At 35.5% G+C, this 12241-nt stretch overlaps 1 protein-coding gene across 30 annotated transcripts in view; it reads left to right on the top strand.

The window, feature by feature from the left end:
* Positions 1 to 12241, top strand: part of CLASP2 (cytoplasmic linker associated protein 2) — a 142521-nt gene that overhangs the window by 98007 nt on the left and 32273 nt on the right. For 14 of the 30 annotated variants that reach the window (XR_005566130.1, XR_005566127.1, XR_005566131.1 and 11 more), the window contains 6 exons: positions 1645 to 1815; positions 2750 to 2857; positions 7010 to 7072; positions 7762 to 7868; positions 11145 to 11168; positions 11630 to 11874. Coding sequence is in view for 23 of the 30 variants with exons in the window: in XM_039388304.1 (XP_039244238.1) it covers positions 1645 to 1815; positions 2750 to 2857; positions 7010 to 7072; positions 7762 to 7868; positions 11145 to 11168; positions 11630 to 11874 (718 nt within the window). In the remaining 7 variants the exon portion in view is untranslated. The remainder of the gene's footprint in view (positions 1 to 1644; positions 1816 to 2749; positions 2858 to 7009; positions 7073 to 7761; positions 7869 to 11144; positions 11169 to 11629; positions 11875 to 12241) is intronic. The other 16 variants (XR_005566129.1, XR_005566128.1, XR_005566133.1 and 13 more) reach the window with 5 other exon arrangements.

Here is a 12241-nt window from a genome sequence, read left to right on the forward strand (position 1 = left end):
ATTTACGCTACCAGTGGTACACTTTGCAGTTCTGGCTGTAGAAAGATAAAGTATTAGAATGAGAGGTTGCATTTCTTCTGTATATTCTGAGAAGAGTTTAAGTTTTTCAGGTTTCTGACCTATTGAAGAAAATCTCCTACAACTCTCTGGCACACTGAGAACTTTTACAATGTTTTTATTGTTTTAGAGATAGAAAACAGGAAGAAGGCATAGTAATATCAGGTGTAAGTTGAAGTACCCTGATATTAAGAAACTTCCAAACCCTTAATTTTTGCAGCAATTTTATAGCTTTGCTTATTCTTTTGTTGCTGTAGAAGTTGTGCTTGTTTTTTCCAGGCTGTGTAATATTTTATTTATCATTTCTGCTGAATAGGTCCATAGTTTGGAAAAGGGATTTTAGTAAATAATCATTTCAAGTTTGAATTCAAACAATGAATCTGAAAGTATATGCATGGTACATTGTTTTAGATTTCTCCCTTCCACCCAGCATATATTTTATTTTGTTTGGGATTTGTTTCTTTTCCCATATAGTCAAGCTTTAGTCAACTTGTATCTTTTTTTAAATATGCCTCATAAGAAGTAACCCATGAAACTCACTTGAGATGTTGCATGTTAACTCTGTTAATCTGATAGCATCGCTGTGGTCATACAGTTACCTGATTATTTTTTAAAGATTAAGGAAGGGTTCAAATCAGTATGTAATTAATCTTTGGTTGAAATTCTGTTTTGCCTTTTATTTGGTCAGATTTCTTGAATTCTACAGCTGGAAATTGTATATTTATATCAGCTGGTGGCATGAATCCGTTATAGCTAGAGAAGAATGAATTCTTTGTTATGACTTAGAACTTTAATGTTCTGTAACTGAAATATCAAAATTAGGGATCAGTGACCCCAGTTTCTGGTAGCCATGGACAGTATCATGGACATTTATAGCACTTTGTAATGTACAGTTTTGATTAACAGAAATATAAAACACTTAAATATGTCTTGACCAATCTTTTAGCTTGTTTAAAACTAATTGAAGATTTTCTCTAATTTGTGAGGTAACCGCCACAGTAATGAATGTAAGTGTTCGAATCGCCTTCAGTGACGTTTTATTTAACTTCAGTGAATTGTGCTTGAAGACCCCATGCTATTAAAAGCAAGGGAGAAGAGTTTAAATGTTAGGAAAATAATGTTGTTTTGTTATAACATTGGTTACACTGGAAGAACTGGGATAGCGATGAAATAGCTTAGTTTAAAATTGCTCCCTTTAGCTTTCTGAGAGGTTAATTTTTTCTTTTTTTAGTAGAAAATGTGACTAGTGAGACCACATAACTTAAAAAAATAGGAACACAGCAGTGTTTGTGTTAGGGACAGTGGAACTCTTGATGAAGTCCAGAAATATTATTTATGGTTTCTTGAGGTTATCTAGTGCTAAATACCATGTCAAGTACTTCCTTGCATTGATAATTTTAACAACCTTGTATGTAGCACTGGAAGAACTTGGACCAAGGCATTCTATTTCATATTTTTACCTTGTAAATTTTTCCTGATCATTTCAATGTACCACCACTTTCCTACTAACTTTAAGCATTATTTTCTTTTTAACCGTGATTGTTTATCTTTTACGCTGTTACTTATATTTATTCATTTTATCTTCAGCTGGCAGTAGATCTGGGTCTCCTGGAAGAGTTTTGACAACAACCACACTTTCCACTATGAACACAGGAGTTCAGAGAGTGTTGGTGAATCCTGCAGCTGCACAAAAGCGAAGCAAAATCCCACGAAGTCAGGGATGCAGTAGGGAAGCTAGTCCTTCTAGGTTGTCAGTAGGTAAGAATCACCAAATAACTCTTGGTTTCTTTGTAGCTAAGTGCTGGGAGGGATATCTACAGCTTGTATAGTTATAGGTGGATGAAAAAAATAGAATATGTACTGATATATACTGATAATCTAAAATGTGGCCGTTCTCTGAGGCTAGTCTTTGATATACAAGACAGTTTTAAATTGAAGCTGAAACTTTAATTTTTTGCTGTCAGAATGCAGTAGTTCCTTACCTCACCTCCCTTTTCTAAACCTTCTTTCACTTTTTTCACCACCCCCAAAATACCCACATCCATTGAATTAAAGTGTGATACCATTTTGAAAATATTTTCTTCATTACTGTGTGTGTCTTTCACATATGTGTGCGTGCATGTGTATACTGCTGTGATACTAAAATGAATGTTATATGTCTTAAATCTCACAGTATAATCTGATTACACTTTATGGCAAACAATATTATTGAAAAATATCAGTTGTTTTTAATGGTATTGCTGCTGTTCTTTATTTTGTACTTTTGATTTTTATGTTAGTTGCATTAATTTTTTATTTTCCCCCTTTTAGAAAGCTTTGAGTTTCTTTGTTCGCGTTACTGTTGATTAACTTGTTCTTGAGCCCAAATTCTGAATCAATACTCAAATGTTGTTTGTTTTCTCTCCATCCTTTCCAAAAGGTCTTTCAACCATTGTGTAAAGAGTTGGTAAATTCCCATTTTATGCTGTGCAAAGAAATAATTTCATTGAAGTGGCTACACTTAGAGTAATCCAACACAATCAGGAAAGTGTGTAGGAAAGGTTATGACTTATAAAACGCCACAATCGTCAATGTCATTTCTTAGAAATTCATCTGTGATCTTACTGCGAAACAGAATTGCATTAAAACTGCAACTTTTCTTATGTCTTCTCCCTTCTGTGCTTCTGTTTGTCTGTACCCTGAATCATACTAGCGCGAGGCAGCCGCATTCCTCGGCCTAGTGTGAGTCAGGGGTGCAGTCGGGAGGCCAGCCGTGAAAGTAGCAGGGACACAAGCCCTGTCCGCTCTTTCCCACCCCTTGGTAAGTACTCGGAGCCCCTCGTCGTGCATGGCTGTCCTTGCCCTTCATTATGTGCTCCTAACGAATCCATGCCTCCTTCATTTAGCTTGTAGCTGGCCACCGTGTTTTCCCTTCCTTTGGCTCTCTTCCCCACTTACCTCAATGGAGAATTGACCAATGTGTGAATGGGTTGCACACTTGAAAAATAAAGCTTTGCTAGTGTTAGTCTTAAGTACCAAGTTTAGAAAGGTATGTGATAGGCAGCATCTAGATGCCTTTTCTGAAAAGGCACTTTTGCTTTTGAAAAGCTGTTTTGAAACTACGTTTCTCTTTTTGTTAGAACACTTATTGCTTGGGTGCAGTTAGGTAATCCATTTCTCACTGAGCTGCCAGAGCAAAGAACATGATGTGGCTATCATCCTCTGCCTTGGCCTGCTTCAGCAGCTGGGATCAACTGTTATTCAGAATTGCTCCCTAGTCAGTGAATCGTTTTAGCGTACAAGAAATACAGTTCATTATGTCTCCTTAGCTATATTGTCATGACTGTATTATGTGAAAAAAAAAAAGTAAAATTTTAACTTGTTACCGTGCAAGTAAATATGGTGGTGCAGATAAGGGACTGATCTACTGAGACAGAACTGTATTCTGAGGCTGCATTCCATTTTCTAAAAATGAACAGGACAAGTAGCAAAGTCCTTTACAAGTAGATCAACAAAGTACAGTTCTGAAATTTCCGTTTAGTCTGTATAGAACAAGTGATAATTGAAGTAGCAGCTGTTGTTATATAAAGAAGAGGAATTAAAAACAGTTAATGTTCACACTGCTTAGTTACATTCAGTTTCTACAGCTGCTATAAGCAAAAGTTTTGTTTTCGCTTAGTATTTCAGCTGATTGGTCTGACACTTAAAAGATTTTAGGAGATTGTCAAGTTGTTTCTGTCATGTCACTGAGATTTAAGAATATTAGCTTATAATTACTTTAACATGTTGGTTAAGGATTAGGGAAGTTTCTCATCTCCCATGTAACTTTGTCAAGGTTACTATGAAGTTGGCAATAAATTTTGATTCAAGTATTTTTACGTATGGGGCTTATGGATTGGGGTTTTTTTGATTGTTTGGTAATACCAAACTATCTCCTGTACAGTTGTATGTGAAACTGATTTTTTTGGTGTTACCTTTGTCTGAAATAGTCTTCAGTATATTTCTTTCTTATTTTGTTTGGTCAAGTGTAGCTTACAGTTAAGGACTTTATAATACTAGCTGTTAAACACAGTCTGAAAATAGTAAATCCTTGATTTGTATCTCAATTTGAGGCACCCAACTGTGCTCCTAATTAGCACTGGATGTCTGTTGTGGTCTGTTAGGACAGTATGCTTCCTGTCAGCCATGGTTTTATTGGGAGAGTACAGATTAATTGAATGAAAACTGTTTCAATAACTAATGCTAGTTTGCCCAGATACTGTTTAATTGAGAAATTATACTAAAAGTAGATGTTATGCAGAATCCATTAGTAAGTTTGCATCTTTTACTAAAACACAGCTGGAAGACTATGTTGTGGTATACCATACCTTCTGTTAGTTTCGAAACAAAGGTATTTTGCAGATGTTTTTGTGCTTCTTTAGCTGCCTTACACCTTGATTTCAATTGCTTGCATGCAAGATCAGATTTACATTTTATAATTGGTCAAATGCTTGCTATCTTAAGAAATCTGTATTACACCAATGCCATGAAGTGTGTGGCTGGGATAGATGCCACTTGAGGTTTTATTTTTATTAATATAGTTCAGTTTTATAATACAGATGTCAAAACAAGTACCTATACAAATAAAATAGGTGGAATTGTCTGATAGCACAGAGAATGCAAAGTAACATTTATAGGAATCCAGCATTGTTTTAAAAAAAACCCCAACAGTTATACTTGGAAGAAATGAGGATTCTTCCTAGTGTGACTTCTTATTTGAATAATTTCAAATGTCATTCAGTGTTTTGTTGGACCAGTTTTATCTTATGGGATGCTGTTAATGTCTATCAAAAATACTAAATTTAATGTTTTTCAAGGGTGCAAGTGAAAGATGAAATAAGGCAAATTCAGTTCTGTGTAGCTAGAGACAGTTTGACACAGGATTGCACGGGGAAATGTAATTTATATTGCCTCATTCTCAGCACAGAAATTTTTGCTTACAGAAATTTATGCCCCTTCAGGGCATAAAATGACCCAAATGCCACATAATTACTTTGCTGTATACATTGATATGAAGTGTTTATGTAATCTCACATCTCATTACAGCGTTATAAGCTGGGAGATAAGAGCCACTGAGAAGTGATTTGTAATTTATATAGAAGTGTCTATTTTCATTACATATAGTTAATACTAAATATCAGACTAGTGTCATTTCTGTATTTTAGCTAAAAAATTATCTTATTGTGAGTCCATTTAAAAATCTTAATTCATCTTTTAAAAAAATGGAACAGCAAAAGTAAATTCTTGCGCAGTTTCTGCAATTTGAGTGTTACAAAGAATAATGTGCTTTGGAATGAGGTATGTTTCACCCAATATAGTTCTTCCCTTAACTGTCTTAACTTGTCCAGCATATTTCAAACTTATGTGGGGACAGGATCATTTCAATTTGCATGCCTGAAGTTCAAATTTTCAACTGTACCTTTAATTTTCAGGGCTCATTAATGGAAAGTAATAGAAAGGTTTATCCCGTTTATGTTTGTATTTAAAGAGCTGTTAGCTGTGATGCCTGTGTTTTGATATCCTCTGTCCTGTCTCCTTTTCCATGCTGAGAGATAGTTTCTAAAGAACTAAATATTCCACAAAGCATTACTTGGAAAATAAAATGCTGTAGGTAAACATCTTCATGCAGGATTGGTTAATAATAAAATACATCGCTGTACTTTATGTAAGGAGTAGAGAACTTTATGTGGAAGGACACAGTGTTGTTTCTTGGGATCTTTACAGGAGTTAGGCTCATTTTGGAGTACATTTAGTTTAAAAGAGGTATGCTTCCCCAGATGTCATTTGGTCCATGTCAGGGTTGCTTGATTCGAGTCAGACTCTTAAATGTTCTTTGTTAATCAGAGTAAAGGATGATTAATTTGATTCCTGATTTGTACTTATGCTACTTTATGTATCCAAAAGGTTTAAAATATTTGCATTTACAGTTATTTACTAAATCATAGGATTATATCTGGGGTTTGTGCCACTGTGGGTGGACATTTGAATTCAAGTTAAAATTATCATGTTATGTGGCATTAAAAATTCCAAATTAAGTGAACTGAAGAAAGAAGATTAATTGTTTAAAAACATTTAATTTAAAAATTGCGCAGTTTAAGGAAGAAAATACTAGCAATGGTGAGTCAACTTCTTCAGAATCACTAAAAAACCAGTTTTATACAGGTGCCATAAGGAGAGGGGTACTCAGTTTTATTCAAAAACCCTTAAAGATCTCTGGTTTCCAGTTTCAGTAACTTTAAAAAATCTTAATGAGCTATAGTAACTAACACAAGTGCTTAAATTTGACATTTTATTTAAATAAAACAATAAGCGTGGGGATTATTAATTGTGTTGACTTATTTTTAACTTATAATCATAGTTGGACAATTTTAACTTTCTTTTACACAGTGGTGAGTTTTAACCACGCTTGAGTTATCTCCACATAGGCAAGAACTCAATTGTGTACGGATTGTCAGCTGCTGACACAGCGGGTTCGTGCGGTAGTCACTTTTTGCAGATAATGTTTGATACATGAGGTCTTGCTCTGACTTGAGCCCTTAGGATTGAGTTAACTCTACAGTGGAAAACCAGCATCGGTGTCAGTATGCACTGATAATCATCAAAAATACCTGAAAAGTTCTGTTTGAGTGTGGGTGTCTGCATGTGTGTCTGTGCACCTTTTCTTCTTTGAATTTAAGCGTACTTGCTTTTACCCTGCTCTTAATCTTTTAAATTAAACAAAAAATTATGCATGAAATGTCCAGTGTACATAAACCTATATAATCATGTTATGTATAATCAAAGAACTTCTCTGAAGATTTTTTGCTGCTGTGTAATACTCAGTTTCTGGTGCTTAAGCTGAATCTTTTAAATATTCTCTTGTTCATCTGAGCAACTATTGCAGCACTTTGATTCCATGGTCATAGATAGGCTTTATATAATCCTGTTATTGCAGCTTCCAGACATCACTCCAGATCTACTGGTGCCCTCTACGCTCCTGATGCTTATGGGGCCACAGGTGAAGGATGAGTACACTTTGCTGTCATCTGTGCAGTCATCCTGGATTATTTTTTCCCCACCCACTTGGTTATTCTCATAGTTCAGTTTTAGAAGGCATTATTTATATTAATTTGAGTTTTGTGGTTTTAATAACCCAGATAGATGTGTTTATGTTGCTAGATTTCGTCTCCACCCTCACGTTCCAATGTTAACCCTTTTTTTCTTTAATAATAATCATTTTATTTTTACTTGCAGAAGAACTTTTTTTAGTTTTCCATATTTTTTTTAGTATTTGTAGAGCATTCTTTATGCATGTAGTTTTCTAATCAGCAGTCTCAATAGCCCTTCTACTGTATTTGCTTTCTTTTTAAATGAAAACAAAAACCCAAAATGAAGAAGACATTGATTAAAAAAAATTAAAAAGCAAAGGTTCTTCCAGTTAAAACCATTGTTTTGTAGGGTTTTTTTCCGATGTAATATTGGAATACAATATTTGTGGATGACTGGTTTTTTTGCTTAATCTCTTACTTTTCACTGTACCACTAAGACTTCAGAATGAAAATAACCAGTGCTTTAGCCACTACATGATTTACTGAAAATATTAAGCAAATGTTTTTCTTCTGCTTGGGTTTTTTTTGTGTATGATATTAGTGTCCCAAGATGCTATTCTGACTGAATTTTTTATATTTATTTGTGTTGTTGTAACAGGTACTGGCTTCGGAATTAGTCAGTCGAGTAGATTGTCGTCATCAGTTAGTGCTATGCGAGTTCTGAACACAGGTTCTGACGTGGAAGAGGCAGTAGCAGATGCTTTGGTAAGAATCTCACACTTACTTTTTGTAGGTTGCAGGCTCTTAAAATGTTTGGTACCTGTACATTAAAGTATGCAAAAGAACTTGTCATTTGTTATTTTATTGGCTTCTTGGTGAGGGGAAAAAAGAGAAACTGAGTTGCTGGAGGTGCAAGTATTTGAATTTTCATTCCCTACAGAGGTTTTAATTTTTGAGTAATGTGCTTTTTTCTGTGGCAGACAGGAAATAGTCTTGGACTACTCTATTGGAGTGGCCCGAGGAGCCACTTGCGCGGGTAGCACTAACCAGCAGTTTCCTATAACAGCTAGTCAAACTTCTAGATAGGCTGAAGGCTTGCTAGAGTTGGGAATGATGACAGCAGAAGCCTTCTGCTTACCGTAATCCTGGGTGCCATTTAAACTTTTTCTGTCTGACAACATACGAGATTGATGCTGAAGAGAGAAAAACTGATGGCTGGGCAGGTGATGTGGTTTCATGCCAGCCAGCAATCAAGCCCCACACACCACTCGCTCACTCCACCACCAGCAGGATTGGGGAGAGAATCAGAATGGTAAAAGCTTGAAAACTTGTGGATTGAGATAAAGACAGTTTAACAGGGAAAGCAAAAGGCACACACACAACCAAAGCAAAATAAGGAATTCATTCACCGCTTCCCACGAGCAGGCAGGTGTTCAGCCATCTCCAGGAGAGCAGAGGCCCATCACACATAACAGTTACTTGGGAGACAAACACCATCACTGCAAACGTGCCCTCCCTTCCTCCTTCTTCCCCCCATTTTATATATTGAGCAGGATGTTATATGGTCTGGAATATCCCTTTGGTCATTTTGGGTCACCTGTCCTGGCTGTGTCTCCTCCAACCTCCCTTGCCAGCATGTCAGTACGAAAAGCAGAAAAGGCCTTGTCTCTGTGTAAGCCCTGCTCAGCAATAACAAAAACATCTCTGCGTTATTAACCCTGTGTTCAGCACAAATCCAAAACGCAGCCACATACCAGCCCCTGTGAAGAAAATTAACTCTACCACAGCCAAAACCAGCACAGAAGACGGCATTTCATAAGATTAATTTTTGTTTACTTTTGTTTTCTAAATGTTACACTGAAGTTAAAACTGGTTATGCCATTCATTTTCTTACCTTTACTGTTCTTTAAAACGGCAGGTTTGGCTACTCTACCTCCCTGCCCCAGTTAGCCAAACTGAACACATAATTTATTTTGCTATTGTGACATTCATGTCATTAAATACTTGTAAGTGCCTGTTTTCTAGTTATCAGAATGCTTTAAGAACATTGTAATTGCTCTGTTCTAAGAAAAAATTATTTGGAATGTTAGTAAAAAACTACAAATCAGACTCTAAAAAGATAATTATAGCCAGACGTAACTCAATAGAGGAAAACAAAATTTCAGAGGAAAAGGTCTGAAGAATCGTATTCTTAGTATGAGGATTTATTGATTTCTTGGTTTATGATTTTTTCTTGACACCTAAGTTTAAAATTTGTGTGCCTTCTCTGGTATAGAGATCAGGAGGATATCTCTGAAATCTTGCCTAAGAGGCCACAGTGTGGTTTTTTTCCCTTTATGATATTATCAACTTGCAAAACGTTTTCAGCATTGATGGGGAATGCTGGTTAGTAAACTGGTAATCAGTCTGGATGTTGGAATACGGAACAATCGAAAAACAGGAAACAATAGAAAAACAGTCCATGGAATATTAACATTTTCTGGCTATAATTTGAAAACTTGTGCTGTAGATTTCTACACATTGGTGCTTCACGAAGAGTGTCTTTAGTACTTTTAGCAGCCTTCTAGCTTACTCAAATTTAACTGGGCAAAGTACGTAGTAAGAAGAGAAGCTGAGGAGAAAGTCATGTTTCCAATGACTACCCTTGAGGCTTGAATGTGTCCTGCTTCATTGAAGCAATAAAGTTTCTTCGAAGAAACTGCTTTGTATTACCTGGATCCAAAATAAATGATGCCTCTAGAAATGTTAGAGGAAAATTAGCTTGTATATTTTAGCTGGAATCTGACATGACAAGGATAAAGAACTGCAACATTTTATTGTAGCATTTGCATGCCTGGTTCCTTGCCACGCTCTAAATGTCCTGTAGAAATATTGTCCTGTAGAAATGGCTCCACTTAGATGGAAATCTGTTTATAAACACTCTTGTTTTATCATAGACTGAAGACTCACCCTCATAACAGTGTTTTTAAAAGGTAGAATGTAGAGTCCTGACAGATGTAATATAAAAATAAAAAATACTCCAGATTGTATTGCCATTTTTGATATGGAAAATACTCAACTAGTTTTAGTACTTCTTAAGCCAAAGGGATGTCAGTCTTCTGGCATGAAATGCAGCAATAATGGTGATCTTTACATATTTTTATGTCTTTTACTTTAGTACAGTCCTTGGCATTTCAGATTCATTTCTTTAAAAACCATTTTTTTTCCTTACGGTGTCTCTTTTCAAAAATGTGTGTCTTTGTGATTTTTCCCTTCCTTTATTCTCTTACACATTGTGTATGCTCTTTCTCTTGACAGTAAGCCTGCTTGTTATCTGATGTATTAACTCATTTTTATTGTGATATCTTTTAAGTTATTCCATGGTTAAAAGTGGGAACCCTATGTAAATTGCAGTAGTAATTAAGGGGAAAACAATCACTTATGCTCCTGCTTCTTTGAGTATGTAATTACTTGAATTTTTAACTGCTAGCTTCAAAATTTGAATGGCAGGAGCTGTTTTGCAGAGCTGTATGTTTTTTCCTTTTAGGATAAATAGCTTTTTTATTTTCCTCTGGCCATTGGCATGTTGTATTTTGTTTTGTTGGCCTGTTCTTGTTTTAAAGGGGTTTGGTATTTTGCATTATGTAATTAATTTTTTTTGTAGAACATTGCTGTAGTAATTGTTGCACTGACAAAATTTAGTTATTGAAGTTAGAGATGGAGAAGTTGATGAGAAAATAAATTTTAAATGAAGGTTTCATACTCTAATAACAATTGACTGTGTGTGTTAAGTCTTCATTCTCAAATATTGCTAACACAAAGATTTTGACAGAGAAGTCTTTGTGACCAATCAGCAGGTGATATGTAATATTTCCATCGAAATGGAAGCAAACTGCTTCTTGGCAATGTGCAATATGCTGATTAGACACAGAGAGCTAAGAACAAAATTTACAGTACGTCTGTGTGTTGTCCAGTGGCAGGAAGTTTACTAGTCACAATGCTGCTATGCCTTACCTTCCTGTTCTCAATTTCTGTTTCTTTTCAATAATTTACTGCTAACAGCTCTTAGGAGACATACGGACTAAGGTATAGAAACTATTTTTCTTCTTCAATAGTTTAATAGTTTGCTATTAACATATTTGATACAAAGTAAGTTAAAATGATAGAATATATGGATTTAGACCTGATTCTTATATTCTGTAACATATATAAAGCTATTAAGTGAAATAACTAACTTTAAACACAGAGTCTTTGTTTTTCTATCCTGCAGTCTTATGGGTTGTTGCAGGTAAACCTAAAGTTAAACATTTTGCCAAACATGTCTTCTCTGTGTTTGCTTTGCTTTTATACTTGGAATACTGTGCAAGCCATACTTTAAAATATTTTTATTAACTTGGTTTGACCGGCTGAACAGTTGGAGCCATTTGTCGCTGCAGGGAATAGGGGTCACACCAGTTATTTGAGCTGTTGGTCTTTCTATAAATTATGGGCATGTTATACTGTCTCTTTGAAAATCAGTGCTTATGTGAGTTGTTTCTGTGCAATAGAAGAAGCCTGTGCGAAGAAGATATGAGTCCTATGGGATGTACTCAGATGATGATGCCAACAGTGATGCTTCAAGTGCCTGTTCAGAAAGGTCCTATAGCTCTAGGAATGGAAGCATACCAACATACATGAGACAGACAGAAGACGTGGCTGAAGTCCTGAATCGCTGTGCCAGCACCAACTGGTCAGAGAGAAAAGAAGGCCTTCTGGGCCTGCAAAACTTACTAAAGAACCAGAGAACTTTAAGGTAAGAAGACATGTTAATAGAGAAAACATTTTATTTCAAAGTTGTTGAGAGGCAAGGGAGAGAGGAAAGGCAGGGTGTTTGTCTCTGAGAAGAAGGTGGGAGAAAGAATGGGAAAGCTTTTCTCACTTCTGGCAAATAATGTATATTTACGATTTTACTAATGTATGTAGTGAATTCAAAATTTAGGAATTTTTGTATTGTAAGAATTCTCTTAAGTCCTTGCATCTAGTATTGATGGAAGGCCTTTATTTTATTTATATTGTAATTAATTTTTTGTTATTATTATTATTTGGGGGGTATTTATTCAGAAGAAACTGTTTACTACTCGCTGCTAAGAATACCTTTTTCATTATCTGCTCCATTAAAA

Source organism: Pipra filicauda, unplaced genomic scaffold (genome assembly GCF_003945595.2).
Source record: "Pipra filicauda isolate LSUMZ 115617 unplaced genomic scaffold, ASM394559v2 scaffold62_size3274119_pilon, whole genome shotgun sequence".
Taxonomy (NCBI): Eukaryota; Metazoa; Chordata; class Aves; order Passeriformes; family Pipridae; genus Pipra; species Pipra filicauda.